The sequence below is a fragment of the Amphiprion ocellaris genome, chromosome 3, assembly GCF_022539595.1.
Source record: "Amphiprion ocellaris isolate individual 3 ecotype Okinawa chromosome 3, ASM2253959v1, whole genome shotgun sequence".
Lineage (NCBI taxonomy): Eukaryota > Metazoa > Chordata > Actinopteri > Pomacentridae > Amphiprion > Amphiprion ocellaris.
The window spans coordinates 24,810,172-24,833,856 of NC_072768.1; the positions used below are offsets into that span (position 1 = coordinate 24,810,172).

At 39.3% G+C, this 23,685-nt stretch overlaps 1 protein-coding gene across 3 annotated transcripts in view; it reads right to left on the bottom strand.

Moving 5' to 3' along the window:
• cttnbp2 (cortactin binding protein 2) overlaps positions 1-23,685 on the bottom strand; it is a 100,058-nt gene that overhangs the window by 10,980 nt on the left and 65,393 nt on the right. For all 3 annotated transcript variants that reach the window (XR_004847534.2, XR_008601161.1, XM_023272802.3), the window contains exons 6-13: positions 20,399-20,498; positions 17,667-17,817; positions 15,737-15,937; positions 13,796-13,913; positions 12,480-12,767; positions 6,382-6,477; positions 2,604-2,683; positions 1,128-1,214 (exon numbers count right to left, since the gene is read on the bottom strand). Coding sequence is in view for 1 of the 3 variants with exons in the window: in XM_023272802.3 (XP_023128570.2) it covers positions 1,128-1,214; positions 2,604-2,683; positions 6,382-6,477; positions 12,480-12,767; positions 13,796-13,913; positions 15,737-15,937; positions 17,667-17,817; positions 20,399-20,498 (1,121 nt within the window). In the remaining 2 variants the exon portion in view is untranslated. The remainder of the gene's footprint in view (positions 1-1,127; positions 1,215-2,603; positions 2,684-6,381; positions 6,478-12,479; positions 12,768-13,795; positions 13,914-15,736; positions 15,938-17,666; positions 17,818-20,398; positions 20,499-23,685) is intronic.

Below are 23,685 nucleotides of genomic sequence, written 5' to 3' on the forward strand. Positions count from 1 at the left end.
AGGGGGTGGGGGGGTGGGGAGATGAGTGAAGAGGCAGAAAGAGGTAAGAAGAGAGTGCGTTGTCATGGAAACAAAGGAAATGTACTACTACTATGTGCTGAGGGAAATGGAGCAGGAGGAGAATTTGAATGAGCAGAAAGGGCTTTTCCAGGCACATCAGTGCTATCAAAGAGAGAACAACGAGTGGCTGCTGAGGACATTTTCCTTCCATCATTCCTTTATTTCTTATATTTTCTAGTATATCCCTATAATACACGTGTATGACAAACCTAATGCAAAAAAGACTATAGAGTGCTAAAGCATCAGAGTATAAAACCAACACATACAGGTGCCATATACACAAAGAGAAAAATATGCAGGATTTTATATGTAGCAACTAAACAGCATCGTCAATGATCAGGTTTAGAGAAGGTCAATAAGCTGCCTTTGAAAGAAATCAGAGTAAATAAAGTATGATTCATTGTATGAATTTACAAATAAAATCTTTATCATGATCTCAATATGCAATCCAAGAAAAAGGCAGTATTTTCCATTCTGCTCATCTCAGATTTCTGTGCCACTGGAACAAGCACCATTTGATGCCTTTGCCAAGGTAACACTACAGACTGAGCACTGCAGAGAGTCACAGCAGTCACCAGTGTATACCAAATTCATAAAAAAGATTTAAAAACCCCTCATCTTTACTGGTTTATCAGTTCCACCTATGAGTTATTCTCATGCCAGTCAAATCCCTTACCTGGGGATGTATTGAAGGACTGACCTGTCATATGTTTCATAATGTTTTACTGAGACACTGTATTACTGTTTGCAAGCCATTTCTGTTTCATTGCATCACCGTGTGCAATACAGTCAAATTTCACTTCTTTTTAAAAAAGAAATAGTGAGGTTTCCCAAACTTTTCAATCTCAGAACCCTCCAAGACGGAAAAAGCAAATAATTTCACTTCAGTCATAAATGAATCTACTCTGAAAGAGGATTGTGTTCACTCAGTCAGACATCAACACAGATGCTCCTTTTACTTGAGTGGACAAACACACCACTGACTGGTTAAGTTTTTAAATTGGAATGTTGCGCTGTGTTGAGATGGCAGCTTTCTTGATTGGCATTTGAGCACTCTGTGGATGTACCTTGATGCAACGAGCAACTAGACTGGCGATGTATTCCTGACAGCCTCCCTCCAGCCCGTGAAAGATGAGGTTGCCATACTGTTCCACCTAGATACAGAAAGAGAAACAGTTGATGAACTCCCGTGATAGCCTGACACAAAACGTGTGAATAGTGAGAATAATATGAAGCTCTGCTGTCACATAACCTGTTTTAGCACCTTATTCTAGAACTACTCACCTTGAACTTTGAGCTCGTCAGTACTGACTATTTATGTATGTAAATAAAAGTATGTATGTGTAGCTGACATGTTCATGTTCCTCATATGAGCAGCCAAGAGATGCAGTGCAGAGTAAACACATGAATAAATGAACAAATTAATTACACTGATCTAAAAAACTATGCTTATACAGTAACAATTATTAGTATCAGAGACTCACATTCTCTTAAATCACACATATTCTTCAATAAAAAATGAAATTCATTAAACTGTTAGTAGGTCAAAAAGTATTAGTGATTGTGAAACATTTCCTGTTCCAATTCAGAGAACCAAAACAAAGAACGTGTGTCTTTAGATTACATCACTTATCAGAGCAAGAAACTGCAAAGACAGCAATTAATCAAATTTCACAAATTCCCACTTTGTTCCACAATTTGTGTCTCATTTAAAAATCCACAGACAAAACCCCGATTCTGTGAAAAAGTAGAAATTTTGCAGCCATCTTGCTTTCAGTTTTGGTATGTGCTGATTCCAGATTTGTTTTCATTTTAAAAAATGAAAAAGTAAAGAAATGCAATGTTATTTTTTCTTTGCAATGTTTAATGACTTTTAAACATTGTCATACTACCCGAAAGACATTGCTGAGTTCTCTACTTCTACCCCTGGTTGTTCTGTTTTCATAGAGGTGCAGGACTTGATATTACAGTGAAAAATGAGCCACAGAGAGGAAAAATTGATACGCAAATAACGTCCAGCTTGGGGTTCAAAGAGTTAATTTAATTTCTTATTACTGGCAATAGAATACTTCAGGTTTTGGCTTTAAAGTAGACTAATCTATTTCGAAGACATACCTTTGAGCGCTGCTAATTTGTGAAGCTCATTTGTCATTATTTTATAGAGCACAAATGTATATGATATAAATTGAAAATGTTCATTGTCATTGACATGAGATATTAAGTGATGCCGCTGGATGAAATCTCTGCACTTCACGTGCCATTATGTGTTTTATTGCTCCTATAAAATGCACATTTGTGATGAAAAAGTCTTATTTTCTGACGTCCATAAAGCCAGCAGGGGGCAGTGTAGCTACTAGAAAATACTGCGCACTGATTCTCTTTCTCCACATCTGCTCTCATCTACCCATCATCTCCTCTTTCGCTACCATTTTTCCTGATACAGGATTCTCGCTTCCTCCCTATTTTTCCAACGTCTTACTCACATAATCCCTCAATCCTTCATAGTCCTTTGTGTGTGTTTGCATAAATGTGTGTGTGCTTACCAGGCGGACACAGTTGTGCAGCAGCGGCAGGGGGAAGAGGGATTCCAAAGCCAACTCATCGAGACACGACTCAGACAGACCTGTCAAAAACACACACACGCAAATAAATCCTCAAATCCTCTCTGGTTTACATGCTCAGTGTCAGCCACTATTTCAACTCTTCAGTTAGATCACACAGAAGAACCTCAAGGTGTCATTAAGCCAAACTGCCCTGGAACTAACAACACCACAGGTTCGATGCCCACAACCATCTACCACTTGTCCTCTGGTGTTTTCCGCTACGGACCTTCGATAAAATAAATGTAAGCACTGCTGTCAGTTAATCAGAACACATGAGGGTATGGTCAATGTGTTTATTTATTCACGTAATAGCTCTTAATGCTTTAGATCAGCGAGTAGGATGATTTACTGCAGTGAGAGGATTAAATCCGCTTCCTGAGAAAGCACACTTACTCATCCTTACTCAAAGATTTACACTTTAACTACAATATTCAAATGAACAGAAATAATTCTAAACATGACTTTTAAAAGCTCTGTCATAATATATGATATATGACTGAACATTATATTTACATTTCCATCTAAACCTCAAAGCTTCTCCCAATAAAATTAATTCTACAAGCAGAATTATTTCTAAATGAATCTCGAAACAAATTTAGTTTTGCTTGTTTTTACAAAAAAAGGATTTTTACTAAATATTAAAAGGCAACACTGACTGCATCATATGCAACAACACAGCCATTGTTTTCTATGAAAAGACTACACACCAACGCTGCTATTTCCAGCACTGATGCATGTCAACGCTTTTTCTGTTTAAAAGAAAAGAGTTGAAAATGAAGAGGAAACGTTAGGGGCTAAATACATTTGGATTTTACGGGTATTAACACCGATTAGTAACAGCCATCGACCGTTTGTACATACTGTCTCTTAATCTAATTTCTGTTGTGGCGATTAATATTTGATTAATTTATTACAGCTGCTGTTATACCCCTCAGTAATGGATCTTTTTGTACTGCTGCGAATGCTGGATGCTGACGTGCTGGACAATTCCTGGCTCAACCCCAACACAGTGACGGTGGCTGGATGGAAGGGGGAGTCGATACGGACGTCTGAGTCAGGACTTCACACACAAACACAGTAGGTACAAACGCACACAAAGCTAAATACAGACACACACCTCCCCCTCACCCCTGAGTAAGACGGAGATGAAGGCAGAGCTGGAGAAAGAGGCTGAAATGGAGAAAATGGATTGATGTACGAGTGAAGGTGGAGAGAGACTGAGAGCATGGCTGCTGCTCACCCCAACTTTCACGGCACCAGACTATTGTTCAGTCTTTTTTTTTCCCTGACTCACTGTGACGAGAAATACAGCAGATAAAACGATTCAAAGAACGGAGGCTGCAAAGAAAGAGGAGCAGACAGTAAGAAAGATTATTCCAATATCTGTAGGGCGAGAAAAGTCTGCTGCTCAAGACTGCTGTGGTGATTCCTTTATAATCACTGAGTGCAGTGTTGGAGGAATAAGTCTGATCTATGTCCAACTTTGTTCTTGTACCAGTTAGGTTTTTAAAAAACAAAATATTCTAAGATGATCATGATGTTTCATCATCAGAAAATAGCTCAGCGCCAGTAATGGAGACACACAGCCGTATTACTTTACCAATATTTCTTAGAGATAAACCTGTGTAGCATATCTTTTGTATAGTGAATCATTATCATCATCAAGCAGAGAAGCTAAGGTTGACCATGTCTCCAGTAAAGTAGTCCAGATTAATAATGGGCTGGTCAAACAGCTAGCAACCTTCATGAAAGATAGCAGCTAGTCAAGTTGTTACAAGTTGACTTATAGAAATTATTTTACATACAGTGGCCCAACGAAGTATTTGTACATTGAATTATCTAACTTTCATGAAGCTGAATCAGCGAGTATGAGTACAAAGGAGTGATACAGCAGAGACCTCTCATGAGCTAAAGGAATGACACTGCTAGGACTAAATCCGCAAAACATGTACAGACAGACAACAGCTTTCGTTAACGTGTTATATTATGTTCAAATTCAATCTACATGGATTTGATGGTTCAAGCTTTGTATAGTAGAAAACCAGGGGAAACATTTTAAACAGGCTGCACTTGAAAGTGTTGCACTTTCATACACTTGTGTCGGTGAACATAATCATACACCCCGAAATACACAGAGGAATTTTATATGCAAATTTTAAAGAAACCATCCAAAATTTGATTTATGTGACAGAAGTGAATCTTTGAGCAGGATCATGATACAAAGAGTAGTAGCAGCCCACAGAATATTTTGTTCAAATCAAAGTTCAGCCCAGAACCCTGACCTAAACCCCACAAAGCACCTGTGGATTTTGTGAAGAATAACATGTCAGCTCATCAATGCTCTTGTGTGGATGAACTTTGCTGGCTGAAAAATGGAGAAAACCTTCACTACAGCTGTTGCAGAAGCTGGTATTCCATGAACAGATGCTGTCAAGCAGTTCTGCAAGACAACCTAATACTCTATAACACTGTAACTGAGGATTTAAGAGAAGCCAGTGTCCAAATATTTCTCTTTTCATTTGGACTGTACATCAAACAAACTTGAGGAATATTTTGCTTAACTGTGCTTGTGTTAAAAGAATGCATATATTGTGAAGTACAGCTTAAGTATGTAAATATTTCTTGGGGCCCCTGTGTCTTTGATTGCTGTGAAATATGTTTAAGTGCTTCAGGCAACCACTAGCTCGGTTCTTGTCAAGTGATAGAGGGAATTGTTTTCAAATTATTGTCAGTCACACCTGGAAGAAACATCCTTTAAAGTTATATTTTCCTCTCAATCCTATCCAGTTTTCTTTTGCCCCCTGGGTGTGCTACGTGGCAATGAAAACCTTTCAAATGTGCCATCACATGCACGTTATTTTCTGCACGTACACCAAGTACAGCTAACTGCATGTTTAGCGTGTGCTTCATCCAAACAGCTTGTAAATGATCTTACATACAGTATTGTACAAAGGTATTAGACTCTTCAGTGACTTACATTCTTATCCATATCACACTACCATTAGGGAGGCATTGGACTGGCCCTTAATTTACTCTACAGCAGTACAACATTCCTAAACATACAGCCAGAGTCAGATAGAATCATGTTCACCTACAAGAACAACTAGGAGTCCTGAGGAGATGATCTGGCCTCCACAGAGTCCCAATCACATCATCATGGTTTGTCAGAAGACACTGAGAAAAACTAAATCCACAGAAGAACTGTGGGAAGCTCTCAGATGAAGAAAAAACTACAAACCGATAAGTATACTAAGACATGATGCCGTTTATTCTTTTTACTGTATAGAAAGCATGAAGTTATTTAGAGTTTGAGTTTTAAGCCCAAATATAATTTTTTCTTTTTTTATTTTGTAAAATAAAACTGTGTCGATTGTGACTTAAATGTAGAGCCTGAGGACAGCTCTGCCCTATATTAAATGACTCACTTTGATCACTGATAAGCATTTGGTTACTCTGATTTAGATTAAATTGTAAGTGGTCATTATCTAATCAAAATACTTTTTCTGGAAAAATGTTTTGGCTTGAGGTTTCCTTCATGTGGTGTGGCTCAGTAGGTAGAGCTAGGTATGACACTGCCCACATGGCAGAATGCATCCTAACACATTTGTAAGGGTCTTTTATCCACCAAATGGCATTTGCTACCAGTGATGGCAGCTCTGATTCTGGTGTTGGCTCAGTGCTACTGAATGAACACGGACTGTGGCTGCCAGGTTTGTACCTTTAAGGCGGATGGTGATGCACTGGCTGAGAGGCTTTCTGACCAGGTCCCAGGGGGATAAAGGCAGCTCTTGGGATGGCAACCACTCAGTATCTCCTGGAAGACAAAAGTAGAGGCACAGATGTGTTAGGACAGCAGTGGTCAGTCACATAAACAGAGTACAGAATACAGAGTACATAAGTTCAAAGATCACTCATGATGAAGCACACGAAGCACAAAAGGATGTTGGTGTCTTATAAAAACATGAAACAACACACATACAGTAAATGCATAAAATATGGTATATACATAAATTATAAGCACACTAATGCATAATTTATCTGCATTTGTGTATATATGTATAACTTTCCTGAATCATTTCAATGCCTACATGCTGTTTTTTTTCTGTACCCAAAGCACAAAGTTACTGTTTCTGAAGAAATTAGACACTCGCCACAGTGATATATTGTCCTGTTCTTCTTTTCCAGTATATCATATATAAGCAGGAGAAACAAGAAAACTGCTTTTCTCACAGGACCTAATTAGGGTAAATACATATTACATTAGAATATGTATGATGATGCATGTACTGAGTAATTAAAATGTATTCCCAGGCATGAACTATATACAATTGCAAACTCAGCAATCCTAATTAAAAGAACCAGAATGAACTAGAAAATGTAAAACACAAAGTTCCAAAAAATGTGATGTCTTGATAAGGCTTGCACAATACATCGTTTCAGCATCAACAACACTGTGATGAGCAAAAAATCAAACACAGCATGCTACATCTGCTTATTTGCTACTTGATACAAAAAGAAAACTTGCACAGTGCCCCTTTACATGAGTAATCTATAAGAGAAATCTGTCTGATCAAAGGTCATTGACTTCTATTTAAGGGTTCTTGGACAAACAGTGTTTTTTTTCCCCAACTTCATTCACAAGACAGGGATTATGTCGGCATGTAGACTCCACATGTGCACAGCAAAATAAAGGAGGGACAGTTAACAGGAAGAACAACAATCTCAAAACAACCTCAGTTGTACAGAAATATTTCACTTAAAGAAAGGATGATGTTGACCAAAAGCAGGTGCTCTGTCTGCAGTCTTGCGATTGTTGCCACTACATGAGGCAGCACAACTAATTTGTTTGACTATTTTAATTCGTGCCACAAAGCTTTGTAAGAAGAGTGCAAAGCCAAATCTGAATGCCATCCAAGGCTAAAAATTATTCTGGGAGTCTTTGCCAGCATTACACCATGTGAGAAAGGATCCAAACAGCAGGGAGAAATCAGCAATGTGATAGCTTTTCACCTCACCAAAGACAGGATACTAATTACCACAATTACTGAGGACGGTTTTAGAAACAACCTCTTGACAAGTAGTGTGTAACACTATTACAAACCTGTATTTCTCAAGTTATCATCCAAGAGCTGTATGAAAAATGTAAAGCACAAGTTTTAACAGAGCTGTCAGGTGGAATATCATGCAGCTACAACAGACTTGATTTCCATCTAGACAGCAAAGCTTTATATAAGTCTGACCATCACCGTCTGCAAACGGCATTTTGCCTGAATGATCATACAGGTGACAATCGCAGCAGGAATGAAACACGCATTGGCTGTGTGGGGCCTTGATGTCAGAAGCCAGATTTGTGGTTAACATAATGAAAGCTGCCGTCCTGAATGAGTGGACCAGGCAGAGATTAGACACAAACTGCATCTTTCAGTTTGTCAGTTACAGCCAGGCTAGATTTACCAAGCTGTTTTTTTTCCATATAGAAATATTCAGTGCAGAAAAACTAAATATCACAATATCAGTTGTTTTCAACATCACGCAGTCCAAGTCTATATACCTCATTTCTCCAAATAGACTTCATGTTGTTACCATAATGTTTATATGCTGTTTGCATGAAACATTATTTTTACTTGTACAGCAGCTCCACAAATCAATTATTTTCCAACTCTCTACAAATCTGCTGGCAGCATGAATTCTACTAAATAGTCAAAGATTCGCAATGCAAGGTTCGTAGGCTCATACAGTGAGGCTCTCTATCGGAAAGTGGGAGGGGGAAAGATTTAACAATGACCTCAGAGGCCCAGGCCTCATAAGGCTCCTTGATAACAGTGTCTCTGTGATTGGAATGAGATTGAGCCTACACCTGTGTAACCACTCAGAACTCCAACGCAGACTCCCTGCAGCTTTGTTTTTCTTTTTGCACCAATTGCAAACAACAAAACTTTAACAAGAGCCTCTTTGACAGACGCCGCCTAGCCTGGTTGCTCATGTGGAGAGCTCAACTTGAGCTAGTCATTGTTGCCGCCTTGAGCTAGGCTTCATTTCACCCACTGCCAATCAGCCTCTGGTTCCATTCCTTTAATCCTCACTTTTCTTACATGCACAAGCACACTTTATGTTTAAGAGTGAGCCTCACTATCAATACACAGTCTGCTGCCAGTCATTCTCACAACACCATAGAAACAAACAAAAACACGCACTCTGCTAATATTGTGGTACCATCCAGTGCACTTTAGATCAGAACAAGTATCAGTGAAGGGGTTTAAGTTAATTTAATTTCTTTGAATGACATTACAACACGAGCTGAGTAAACATAGTAAGATGTTTTAGTCCGTTTATCATGATGAATGTGGAAAAAACCCAGACGTTAATTCAATATACCAGCAATGAGACAGTGTGTTTACTTATATTCAAGTTGTACGTTTCTGTTACATATTCATGTGTGACAGGTTGTTCTCAATGTTCTGAGGTCTACAGTAAAATTTATTTAAAAATCTGTCCAACTTTTTTGGAGTTGCACTATTGTAATTTCAGGCACTACTCTGTGGCCAGTAACATTGGGGAAATAAAAAGTCAATTTGGCTGTTAAACTGAGGTGCTGACAATACAGCTAAAGGCTCAGTGATGGATGACTCAGACCAGCACTTTAAAAAGGAGGGCAGGTCTAAACTTTACAGTTCAGTAAAACCTTAGGACTTCCAGAAGTTGGGGTTAAAATCCCCTGTGCTGACATACAGCTTTTGTAACTCTTCATTTAAACTGAAAACTTACTAAACTACTGCTGCACTTTTGCTTCAACCCCAAGAGAAGCTGTTCAGGAAAAGGTTCGAGTTTTTCTCACTAATTGGACATCCAACTTTATGAAAAATGAACTTTTAACTTGTCACCAAACTTCTTTTGAAAAATGTAGTAGTTTGGACTCCTGCTACAACAGAGCAAAAGCAATAAAGAAGCAGCAAATGTGTTAGGACCAATGTCTCAAATGCACAGTGGGCAAAGTATGGGACTCTGCTGTCCGACCAGCCATGTAGACAGCAGTGCTGCTGTTAGCTGTACCTTTCAATATCTGTTAAACCTATGTCTATTAGGCCATTTTGTGAATTACTTATCTATAAAATGGGAGAAAATAATAAAAAATAGCCCTAATCACTTCCAAGTCCAAGTCAACATATTCAATTTGTTTTGGTTTGAACAATGATAGAGTTGGAAATTATAGGAAAATGAGTAAAGCAGCAGTTATTCATTAAAAAATGAAAACCAGCAGATATCTGGCATTTGGTCTGACAAATTATTTTAAGCCATTTTAATCCATTCACTGTTGTTCCTTAATAAAATGCTAGAAGGTGGTGAAAAATGCTCATCAAATATACACTGAGTTCAAGATAACTGTTTTGGTTTGCCTCAAAAGACCAGAAATATCCAATTCATTATCGTAGAAGAGCGTAAAACAAGCAAAAATTCATATTTACACAAAAGCCTGAACCTGTCTTTTTTTTTTTTTTTGCTTGACAATTGGGATACTGTACTAACAAGAGAAACACTCAGAGAGCGCAGTACTGCACCAAGGCTGCTCAGTTGTTGTAAGATTTCCAACAGGTAATTCCACAGCGGTCGATTTATAGCAGGATCGCAATCATGTGATCGTCAGAAGGCAGCTGACGTAGTGTTCACTTGAAGTCATAGCTAAAGTGAGGCCATGCCACTATCTCACAATGATACAGAAATCTCTAACAGATCTGTGGATCCAGACTATAAGCTGCATCACTGCCAAAATCTAATCACTTGGTCCTTGTGTCATTTCTGACCTTCCCTGCAAATGTTGTCCGTTTTTGAGTAATGTTGCTAATAGGGCTGGACCCCGAATATTCGGTCGTTACGGTGGTATCCGAATATTTATTTTGAGATCCGCAACGTCCCCAACGGACGTTGTGAACCTAACCGAACTGAATTTTCGTCATTAATCGGGGCCGAATATCCGGAGCCCAGAAATTGCTATTCGGGCCAGCCCTAGTTGCTAACAGACAGACAAACGCATGCCGATCGTCACACAACTCTGCTGCATTCCTTGGCGGAGGAATTACAATTTTGCCTGAAGTCACATCTTGTCAACAAACCAATCAACTGGCTAACTGTGGCAACTGCATATCAGCCAGAACAATCCTATAAAACAGAATCTTTACGCCTTTTTGCCAAATTTTATAAACTGAGTAACTCTTGAGTTTTAGCACACAAGATAAATCATGTTAGGAGCTGCTGTTTAACTACACCCACAGACGCATGGGGGAATTGAGAAATACACACGACATGCTGAGGCAAGTGACACATGCATGCAGACTCACAGGTACAAAGCCAGACACCAAAGAGTGTCTGCATGTCTACAGTTTGATCCTGGTTGACACAAACGACAGACATTTTCCCCTAAATTGGCATCTTTCTCCCCTTCCTCTCTCTCTCCCTCCCTCCCCCAACAACATCCATTATGCATCCCTCCACTGCCTGTGCTTTCTTTCATCATCCTAACCAAAACACATATTAAGCACACCAGTCTCTTTCCTGCACGGTGCAGAAAATACAGGAACAGTATGAGAGACACTAAACATGCGACACAGAGATGTAACCAGAGACAACCTGGAGAAAGACTATGGCAAAGAGACCAGCTTTCTTTGCCATTTGAGGCAGAGGACATTGATTTCCTTTTTTATCGGTCTGGGATTCAGACAGACCTACACTGCAACACACACACACACTTCTAACCCCAAGTAAGACTGTAACTGAAGACACAACAAAACACACAGGTGACATTTGACCACCAGAACAGCAGAAACACAGACGCAACCTACACACTCCCCACATGTTCCAATAGATTAATTATTCATCAATTCAAAGAAAAAAAAACAACAGTATCATGTGTGAAGCTCTGAAATATCAACCAAACCAATGCGATCTCATTTGACACTGCATCTCGCAACAGCTAAACATATGTGAAGCTGTAGAAGCTCTGTTGTATTGGTCACCAGTTACATTACTTTAGTAGAAACTAGCAATTACAAATGAGAAAATGAAAATCACAATAGTTTGGACTGAAATGATCAAATCAGATCTGGTAATAAAAACAACTTAATAAAATCACGAAATAAGCCATAATTTTTAAACTAAGAAGCAATTCAGGTCTGACTCAGCAGGTAAAACATCAGTTGTCTGCAGCTACTGTTGCCTAAAAGCTGACGACATCCAACTGCCGGCTACCATACATGACCCTAAATAAACTTCTGTGTGTTATAAAGTATTAACTTGAGGAGAGTTACTTTACACAGACAGGCCTACGCTGCCAGCTTCAATTTGTAGTTAAATGAGAGACATGGACTCCTGCCAACAGGCTACACCTTATCCTTCTCTTTATCACATTTAGGTACAGTCATCCTCTGTAATTGAGTAGGTACGTGAAACAGCTCAGAGTGAACTCAGAGCAGCAGCTTACACATCAGCAGAATGAAAACAGGAAGAAGTCTCACTCTCTGTCCTTTTAGTTTGCCATGAGAAAATGGAGGGATAAAGGACCGATGGAGGAAAAAAAAAGAAGATAAGCAGAAGAAAGAATTATCAAAGGGGAAGGTAGGAATATGGTATAGAGAAAAAAGCAGAAAGGAGTGACAAAAGAAACTAGAAAGTCAAATGGAAAAAGAATTCATGAGAATCTGCAGGAAGAGGAGAAGGATGAAAGAAGAGGGTAAATGATGGAGATGGAAGACAAAAGATTAAAGAAGGTATGAACAGATGAATAAAAACAGAGAGACAGTAGGATAAAAGAAAGTGTTTCCTCACCGATTAGGATGGAGGCGATACTGGTGGGACCAAGGCCTAGTGGGGGGCGCTGCGCCTCCTCTCTGACCATCAGAGATTCTCCACAGAGGATCTGGAGGTGGGAGGTGAAGGCGTGGCTGAGGGCAGCACTCAGCTGGGCCCAACGCATCGACCTGTCGACCGACACTCTGCCCAGCACCACCTGGCAGCTGGAGACCCCCTTCGCCTCCTCCAGGACCTCCACGGGACACAGGAACCCTGTTTCTCCCCCACCTGAACAGTGGAGATGCACCAGAACCCGGTACGAATCTGGGGGAGGGACAGGAGAGAAGGACCATGAAAGATTGAAGAAAGACAAAGAAAGGAAGGGGAAGGAGAAACATTCATCATGAAGTAGTCATTTGTACTATGCATACTTAAATAAGGAAAATTAAGGGAAAAAAAGGTTACAGGATTTAATATTTGTCTTTTTGTAATAAGTAAAGAGTAGGTTGAAAAGCAAGTCTACATGTTGTGCTTGTAATTTCATGTTCCTTTTATCATCTCTCTTTGAAGTGTGGACCTGTGGGAGCAACTTGGTGTTCCGTGTCTTGCTCAAAGACACTTTAACCACCAACATAGCAACAAAGAAATAACATACTCTATCACCTTCCTCCACCACCAACTCCATCCTGATTGTGTGCAGTCTTCTTATGCAGTGAGAAAATATTGTAGACATTGCAGCTCACTTTTTGTTTTATCTTCAGATGAGGTGGTTCTGATTATCCGGCTAAAACGTTGATGCTAACAATCGGTATGATCGGCTCACTGCTTGTGTTATTTGCTGGGTCAAAACTAATATAAAACAAGAAAAGCACTCAGAGAGCACAGTACTCCACCAAGTCTGCTCAGTTCTATGATTTCCAACGGATGAAAACTTTAAAAAATTTGTGGTCTGCAGCGGTCAATTTGTAGCAGGATTACAACGATGTGATTGTCAGCAGGCAGCTGATGTAGTATTTACCTGTAGTCATAGTTACGCCATGCTGCTATCTAGCATGATATAGAAATCTTTAGCAAATCTGTGGATCCAGACTGTAAGCCGCATCACTGCCAAAATCTAAACTATTGGTCCTTGTTTCTTTTCTGGCCTTCCCTGCAAATTTCATCCAAATCCGTTTGTCCTTCTGGAGTAATGTTGCTAACAGACAGACAAATAGACAGACAAACCAGCGCCGATCATCCCATAACTTTGCTGCGTTCCTTGGCGGAGTAACAACAAAAGTGGGTCCCAATATATTATTCTTTAACGCACAGGGCTCATTTCAACACACACATTACAACAGGAGGCTACTTACGGAGGTTTTCAAGTAGATCTTTGCAGTCGTCAGTTGCCACGTCATGAATAGTGCGATTACACTTATCCCTCCTCTCGATGTCCTGCTCCCTGTGGCTGCACAACACCTCCAGACACTCCTATACACACAAATACACATCATAAAGCAATATATGATGGAAGAGTTTTTCTTCCAATTCACAGGGCAGGTTCCCACTCCATAAGAACAGTCTGCATGCTCTGTACAAGGATATCTAGCGTGTTCTGACAGTAAGTATCAATGAGGTCTTCATTTATATTCCACTCAGACACTCCAGTCTAGTCTGGTGTCTCCTGTACTCATTAAGCTGAATGGGATGTTTCCAGCCATCAAGGTCAGCAATCCCATTAGCTTGAGACTGTGGAGACTGGCAGGGCTGGACATTTGTGGAAGACATAGTGGACTAAGTACAAGCCAGCGTGCAGGTATAAAGTCACTGCAGTGTATATAAATACAAACAATGATGGAAACCTTACATTATGGAGTGCAGCAGATTGCTCTAAACCCAAGAGACTGAGTTAAATTTGTTTTAGGCAGTCATTTTTAGCCTCATTGAGCAAAAATTCAATGATAACATTTCAGAATAATATAATTCAATTGGTCTGAGAGAAAAAAAAACTTCTGCGCCTCCTTCTTGTACTGTTTTCAGGGTATATTATACATTGCATTAGCATCTGCATGAACACATCCCATCATATGGATTGAAAGCCTGATTTAGTGATAGAAAACCCTGTAGGAAGAGTTGCTATTCCAGGACTGGCAAAACTGCCTACACTGGAAAGCAACCCCAAAAATGGAAGATGAACTTATACTACCTGAGATTCAGTCATGGCAACTGAAGATAACGTTCAGCTACATAAAAAGCCGGATCACACAACAGTTGCTTCTAGGTCACTGTACAGCAACTCCCAACTTTTGTTTTTGATTCTTTTACTTTTCTGCATCCTTAAATTTTAATGACCTTTTTAAGGATTTTATAAATGTTTTCTTTCTTTTTATAATTGTGTTTTCATCTGCTGTTTTAATGTCCTTGTGAAGCACTTTGAATCACCTTGTTGTTGAAATGTGCTATATAAATAAACTAACTTTAACTTTAACTCACCTAACCCTCTCAGTCCATGTAATGGATTTTCATTTTTAAAAACCTCACTTAAGTTCATAGGGCCATGGTAAGTCTTAAGCTGTACTCCAAATATTCAATATATAATAAAAGCAGTTCATATAATATTACAGCCAGTGAAAAGTATATTTAAAAATGGTATTTTTAAACTGTTTAGTTGAAAAGTGTCCTAAGGGTTTTGTGAATGCCGAGTACATATTTCAATCCCATCCAGGGAAAATACCAGATTGGTAAATATTTGAAGGAATTACAAACATGGTTAAATTTAGTGGGCCAAACCTCAAACATTTTTGACTTAAAAAAGTATTCCCATGGACTTATTTGAAGTTTTTACATGTTATTTTCCAATAAAACTGATTACATGAACTGAGACGGTTAGATGAATTGGCATGAATATATCTAGAGCTGCAGGAGGAGGACGGTATTTACAAATTGTGGAGGGGATTTTTTTTGTTGCTTATTGTTTGTTTTTTGTATAATTTCTGCATAGTCCAGCTCTAATACAGGGGAACTGAGATAAAGCTGACTGTCACACATCTCAAACATATTATATTATTGCCCTATAAAGTTGATCTATTTAATGTGTTGCCTACACTAGCAAAAATTCAAATCTGAGTCTCTATTCACTTTATTTAAGTCCAATATTTTCATTTGCTGTCCGGTGAATCACCAGATTGATGAATATTGTAAGCCAAAACTATGAGCAAAATGAGGCTGAAAAGCTCTGCAAAGCTGCATGTTTTAATAGTGACAACACTGGGAACAGATGAGTCATTCTAATCATTTTTTGACTGTATTTTCACCTTGAGGCCCAGGGCAGCAGCCATGTGTGCAGCCGTCCAGCCGTCACTGTTGGCCTGGTTCAGTAGGGCAGCAGGCAGCGTCAGGGTGGCGAGGGGGTCAGAGGTCACAGTGGAATCACCCTGAGTTGGGTGGCAGAGGAGGAGACGTAGCGTGTCCACGTGTCCTGAGCGCACAGCTGCATGTAGGGCTGTGCAGCCGTCCTGCAAAGAGGTAAAGATGAGTTTCTCTGCATACAGTTACTATTGAATTTAAAAGGACAGAATCCATTAGTGACATTTTATGGCCATGAGTACTATTGGAGGAGTCCCAGGCTGATTTTTTTTCAAAATGTAGCATTAGTCATATTTGTTCAAAGTATAACTAATGTGATTATGTTTTTTATTCTCCCTCTTTCAGAAAATGTCATGCAGAAATTTGTTTTGAAGTCAAGATAAGCCGAGAACTGTCAACTTATGTACCATGTTGGATCATTTTAGGACTGCTACTAACAATTACTTTCCTTATTGATTCATCTGTCGATTATTTTCCATATGAAGTATAAATGACCAAATACTTCACAACTGACTATAGCAGTGAAAAATGACCACTATAGGTGCAGTACGGAGAACAAAATGGCATGTGTCTTGTTTAGAATGTCATTCAGTGCACTAGAAACAAAATCATTGCTGATTAATATTCTGTCAGTTAATGAAGTGATCAGCTAATTGTTCCAGCTATAATCCATACACATTCAAGTTCTCCAAAAATCTCTTTACGCTGATTTTAACAGAGAATCCTTGATGAGAACAAATCATTATAAGCTTCCACTCAACAGACAAGTTGTGTTCTCCGCTTCAAGAGGACACTGATCAATGCAGTTTGCAAAGAACAATGTGTATGTATTTCTGGCATGGTTTATACGTGATTATATCATGGTATTTTTTCATCGGTGTTTCTACAGTTTTCAAACTTTTTAAACTCAGGACAAAAAAACAAAACATATAGAGACAGGCAAAAACGAGCTACGACTGTACCCCACACTCAGACTGTACTCTTAACCCAGTTTAGAACTCCGCCTTCATGTTAAATCGTTACGTTTGACCCAACACACTGGCCAACATTTTCTGTGGGCTAAAAAAACCACTGTGCTGAAGAGGTTGGCTATGCTATAGAGACGCTGGCAGCTCTCTGGCTCAGCAGGGAAGCCAGGCTAAATGTAGAACAAAGCAGGTAACTAAAATAGGGACTAATCACATGCTGCCACGGCAACTAACAGGCTCCTATGGTTACCATGGAGACTCAGGAAGCCCATATATCAATGGGCTCACACCAATCAGACCCCCAAACCCAGGGGAATCCTTAAGTCTTTTATGTGAAGCAGGGTAAGTGTGAAACTATGAACAGTGTTATCGAGTGACGCAATGTGAGAAATCAAAGGGACAATGAGGAAACAATGAGGAGTGACTGTGCTAGTTTTTTATGTAGGAATTACATTCTGTTGAGCATTTACTTAATATATACTCTGAGTGTTTTCAATCAAAATTAATATAAAAATGTGAAAAAAAATTAATGTGTGCTTTCTTTGAAATAATAGAGATACAAATTTCAAATGATCTTATAATGAGTGTAATTGTAAAAATTAAAAGCCCAATATATAACTAATCCAATGGAACAATAAATGAAAAATGCATTACTGACTGCTTATTGGAAAAAGCTAGATGTGAAACATATAACATTCAAATTAATTTAAATCTGTAAATAAAAAACTATCTAGAAATGTGAGGAAAATTTTTTTGACAAAAGAAAAGCACAAAGCAGACATTCAGTGTTGTCTGCTTAATTTACAAGGTAGGACATGTTTACTTATTGCATCAAGTCAAAAATAAAACAATTTGATTGATACATTTTATGAGGCATATGTTCAGCCAACGGCCAGCACGGTGGACTTACCGCCGTGGTGAGCGAGCGATCGGCTCCGGCGCTCAGCAGGACCTGGGCACAGTCCATCCTTCCTGCCTCACAGGCCAGGAAGAGGGAGGTCTGCCCCCCCGCCGCCACCGAGTTCACAACAGCTCCTGCAGTCAGCAGCTCCTCCACACAGCTGGAGGGAGAAGGGCAATGTTACCAAAACAGGTGCGTCAAAGAGCAAAGAGAAATATACAGAGAAATATAAACCCATCAATGCAGGAGGATAGTGACAGATGACGAGGCTGATTATGATTTTTATATTTGTATTTTAAGGAAGGGTAGGTGTAATAAATCTTTATCTGACAGTTACGCATCATTATATGGCAGCTTACACAACTCTTTTCACTTCATATTTTGGAATTTTATTTCACAAAATAAAAGGCAAAAATCTGAATTGAGAATAGATGAAATATCTAAACAACCATGGACTACCACAGAGTTAGGTAAATCAGTTTACTTTTAGAATTAGTTTTCCTTTCAGGAGTTATTTGCAGTTCTTATAATTCATAATACAATACCACCTGTTCAGTGACAAGGGAAGACATCATTCAGTCCTCCACCAGTCGTGAAGCAGGATGACATTACAAGCACTGAGTCACAGCTACAGAAAAATCAGTTAGCACCATAAAATAACCTCACAGTGTATGTGTGCCTCTGTATCAGCATGCCTTTTGGATATCCCACTCTATAAATAACGTGGTGATCAGATATTACAACACTGCACATTCCCCAGCTGGTCCTGGGCATCGTGTTTTTTGGCAAGCACACTCACTCCACTGTGGCTGACACAGTCTGGCTGTAAGCTGGGGATTCATCCTGGCAATACGTCAAGATCAATACGAGTGATCAGAACTGACAGTGTAGCCATATAGCGTAGGAGTAGATTTTTCCCTCCTCTTTAATAATTAATACCTAGTGGTCTGGTAATGTTTGTGGAGGAGAAACTGAGAGGAAATAAAGTTGCAAACATGAACTGGTCTGTTGAAGTTCTGAACTGGGTTTATTTTAGAAGGCAAATCTTGTCTAGGCTTGACAGTTTATACTATACAGGCTTAAAGCCACCAGTTGAAACTGGTGTGGTGACAGTACTGAGCAGACATTCTGGTGTTGCTTCTGGCACTGAAACCCAACATGGTTACCAACATAGGCCTAGAGGTCATATTTCACATACTGGAGCTTCCAGATGCGCTTGTCTTCCAGCAAAATATGTGTAATGAGTCATCAACTGACAAAACGTAGATTAATATTTATTATGATTTTAGGGACTAGCATGACACATAAGATAAAAAAAGAGAGATTAAAACACAGGTATCAGAGTTCTGGATAGCTGGTCAAACTAAACAAGCAATTTGAAGACATGTCTGCTTGGAAACTGAAAATGGCCATTTTCACACATGTAACATTTTTTAAATTAAATACAGAATATAACAAAAATGATCACATCCCTGTGAAATATCATTTGAATGTCAAATAATTTCAAATTGTATAAACTCTCAATAACTGCTCTATTCCTAAGTTGAACAGGATCAGTCATCAAGGATCAATAAACAAGTTACCAAACCTGTGATCCCTGAAGCTAAACTGAGTACACCTGCAATTTCCAATTAGTCCAACTGAAACTGAACCGCAAATGCCAAACCATTCTCAGTTTTGGACCTTCGGCCAGTGTCTATCTGCATGTTTACATGGGTCCACATGGAATATGATTATCTGAAGAACTGAAAAAATGGACTGTAAAACTATTAAAAATGGAAAAAAAAACAGAAGAACAGCAACCAACGAAGAGTCAAAACAGGTGAACAAGTGCATCAGACTTGCACAGGGGTCATCAAAGGAAATCAGAGTTTCTGTGACAGCTCAGACAGCGTGAAGAACACTGCATGAGATCAGTCCCTGCTAAATAAGATGAAAAGAGGCCTGTTGAAGACTGGGAGCACGCTCTTTTGTAAGATGATGGTGCAAACATATTTGTCTGAATAGGTTGGGGTCCAACACGTTTGACATGAATCTGTGGCTAAGGTTGCCACAGCAAAGTCCGATAGTGAGGCACAGCGGTGAAGGTTTGATGATACTGGAGTTCAGAAAAGTGTTTGGGAGATAACATGTATAGATGGCACTATGTGTGTGTGTGGAAATACCAAAACTCTGGCTGACAAGATGACTCACAAGCTTGGCAAAAGAGAAATATTCCAGCATGGTAATGGTCCAAAATACACTGTGAAAATCAAACAAGAGTTTCTAAAGAAGGAAAAAAGGGAAATCTATGACCTTGACAACTATGTTGCCTAATTTGAATCTGATGGAACACCTTTAGGGGATTTTAAAGACGACCACAAACACAAAGAACACAAGAGCAACACAACCCCTCCAGCAAAGAGCAGCTGACAAAATAATCTATGAAGAACGCGCAAACATCCCTCCAGAAATATTGTATCCTGTTTGGTGAGGAACATTGACTCTGCCATGAAAAATAAAGGTGGACATACAAAACATTGAAAAAATAAAAGACAAGAGCAAATACCCTTCTGTTTAACTTGTAAGCAATGCAACTGCAGTAAACTGGTACAATGTTCAATAATTTGATATTTAAGCGGTATAACACAGGGGTGCACACATCTGTTATATACTAACATAACCAATAAAACAAATAAACATAAAAAATGACTGAAGCGTGGTATCCCTAGCTAGAATGCTTAAATGCCATGTGGGCTTACCTGCTGTGGCTGTGAGCGGCAGCAAAGTGTAAAGGTGTGAATCCATTTTCATCTGAAACATCAGCAGGCGATCCTGAAGACAGCAGCAGCTTCACACAATCTAACAGAAAGAATGAGAGAGAGAGACGGACGATAACGTCGCAGCCTGCTGCTGTACAGCGTGAAACGTGAATGAATATCTGTAACTAATACAATAAGTACAGCCTAAAACAAACAAACAAAAACTACAAAAACATCTCATAGTGAGTGTACACCTGTACATAGCAGAGCATAGCAACCACTTCATGCTGTTGCCTTGGATACTGAAAGTAGTGTAGTAGGTATATGTCACCAAAAAAACATGAGTCAATTTGTGAGAGCGCCTTTTATAAATCACTTGGCCATTATTAAATTTTAATTTTTAAAAAGTTACTTCAGTGATTAACAGATACAGTCCTGCCTTGTTAAGCCAAAGCTCAGAGGGCAGAATAGCTGTCATTTGCTGTCCATTAGTCCAAAGTAAACAAGTACCTCCTAATTCCAAAACAACAGTAACTGTCTGGGCATTCCACTGCGACATTTCCCATGAGTCTTAAACACTGTGGTGGTCTTTAATCTTGGTTAAAATGGCATTCAAATGTTACTTACCAGTACAATAATACAGTACTCATTTATCTTAGAATAGAGACAGAAAACCCCATTAAAATGTTCCAGCTTTTAAAAAGACTGATGAAAGAAACCTTTTATGAGAAATTACACTGAACATTGAGACCAAGTGGAACAAATGCTGAACCAGAAGTGGGGCAGGACTTCAACTCTCTCTGGTGCCTGTGTACAAAAATAGTTGCATATATTCCACATATAAATACCAGCAACACAAACACAGTACAGCACATCAGGTACTATACTAGAAAAACAAGATGGACGGTATCAGAAGTCAGAGTCTGGTGTTCTCTTAGTTGATGGAAAGACATTTATCTGTCATTACGGGAAGGTTTATGATATTTCATGTTGATACATCGAATACTGAACCATCTACATATGGTTTAAACATATCAACATGTGTCTTCTGCTTTAGAGATGTACCATTTGTATATCAAAAGAGTGAAGGAGGAGAAGTAAACAGGACTCAGAAGATCGCATAAAATCAGAGGGAAAACTCTTGGGTGTGTTTGTGTCATTGTGAGAGTGTGTTTCCTCTCTGCGCTGCCCACCTTCAAGCCTTCAGTACAGCTGTCCTTCAGCTGCATTAGTCATGTTCATGGATCAATGCTTCTCATCTGACAACAGAGTGTAACTAAACATCTCAGCAGGGAAGCACATCTTTGATACACCATCATGTGTGTGTGTGTGTGTGTGTGTGTGTGTGTGTGTGTGTGTGTGTGTGTGTGGGTGTGTGTGTGTGTTCGGCAGGGTCTGCATGCATTAATTATTCGGTGTGTGTGAACGTATGCAAGGCACCGGCATGGGTAATTTTCTGTACGTGTGTGTATCAGCTGAATGAGCATGTCGTCCGTGCTGAGGTTACAGCCCTGACATGACAGGCTCACATTCTCATTTAATGGCAGCCAACATAATGGGATCAGCCGCAGATCATACAATTACAGGCATTACAGCAGCGCATGTAAAGTGTTTATCTGCACCAGGCTTTTGTCCTCTCATTGAATCTTCATAGAGCCGCTACACAAAACTCATCCTGGCAATACTATGCTTTATCTTTATTGGTTAGCTCTACAAAATGAGTTGTTATCATTTGTAAGGAAAAGCTAATCCAACTTTATGTGGTCAAATGCAATACTCCACAATTCTGTACCTCACTACGTAATTAAAATATGTACACAACACTATGTTTCAATGATTTCAGGCAAGTGCCTAGGAACTGTGATATAAAGCCACTACAATCAATATTTTTTATTAACAGTGGTGTAGATTATTACTTGCAGGGGTACTGGGTCACTCCCAGTGACAAACTGACAGAGAAATTTCACCTGACTCTGCAGTTTCCCTAGCAATCTTTCAGCTCATAGTTTTCTTTCACTTTACTGTTTTGGTTCTCACTCTCACCGTGCTCATAGTTCGGATGTAGCAGGCAGCTGTAAAAACACTGATAAAGCCACAGCAAACCACCTTTTCCACCGCTGTCTAAGTCATTAGATGCATGCTGCAGGTATTTGCTGATGATTTGGGTCATGCAGGAAAGTACATCTGCCAGTCCTTGTCAGTGGATGACTCATTGTACTCTCAGTTCTCGCCTCCCTGCATGCAAACGTGCAACAATTGCGGCAGTCAGTATTTTACCAAATGATCCTTTGTATCCTTCTCATAGCTTCACTCAAGATAACTGAGACTGGGTTAAAGAAATACAAACAAGTTAGAATGTTTTTTCCCCTTTTAAGCAAATGACATTGAGATTCAGCCAGACTATTATGTTCTACAGAATGGGCTGGATAATTGAGACTAGACTAGAATAGCTCAGCACCAACAACAGAAAAAGTCAGCAAAGAGCTGGTGAAAATACCAGTCAGATATGATGCTCAGAAGAGACCCAAGAAACTAAAACAAGATCAGACAGACCACAACAACCAAAAGAAATCATCCATCATAGCTAATGTGCATGAAACTACATGTTTGTAAACAATTCTTCCTTATGACCTTCTGATTTTTTTACAACTTGTCTCATCAATCAGAGTGCACAACCCAACAGATGATGTTTCACTTAACAAACTCATCTTAGACTGAGTTTCTTTGTTAAATCACATTCAACAACTCAAACTGCATAATAGGAAGGGAAATCTCGTATCCAGGATGACGACAAGCATCTCATTTTCTTTTCAAATGACGTCAGCAAATGCTTAAAATCATATTTAGCTGAAATGACTAATTCAGACTATGTTTCTGTAGTGAGTACTAGTTGCAGGTGGCAAGGAGGTTCTGTGGTTAGAGTCTGCTCTACAACAGAAATGTTACAGATTTAATCTCTGGAGAGATTTTGTCATATTCCCTCCGATGGCTTCATTCACAAGACATTCAATCCTGGATCACTCACTAAACAGGGGCTATAGTCCCGATGCAGCGGTCATGGTTCGAGTCCGACCCATGGCCATTTACTGCATGTCCTTCTCTGACTCTTCTCCCCACATTTCCTGTGTCTCTCTCTACACTGCCTACTATAATAAAGGCTAAAAAAAGCCCTCAAAAATATCTTTAAAAACTGATGATGTAGAAGTCATTTGAAATGTGACGAGTGAAAAAAAATTTTTTCATACATTTAAAGATATAAATATGTAAAACGCAGCAAAAGAACAACT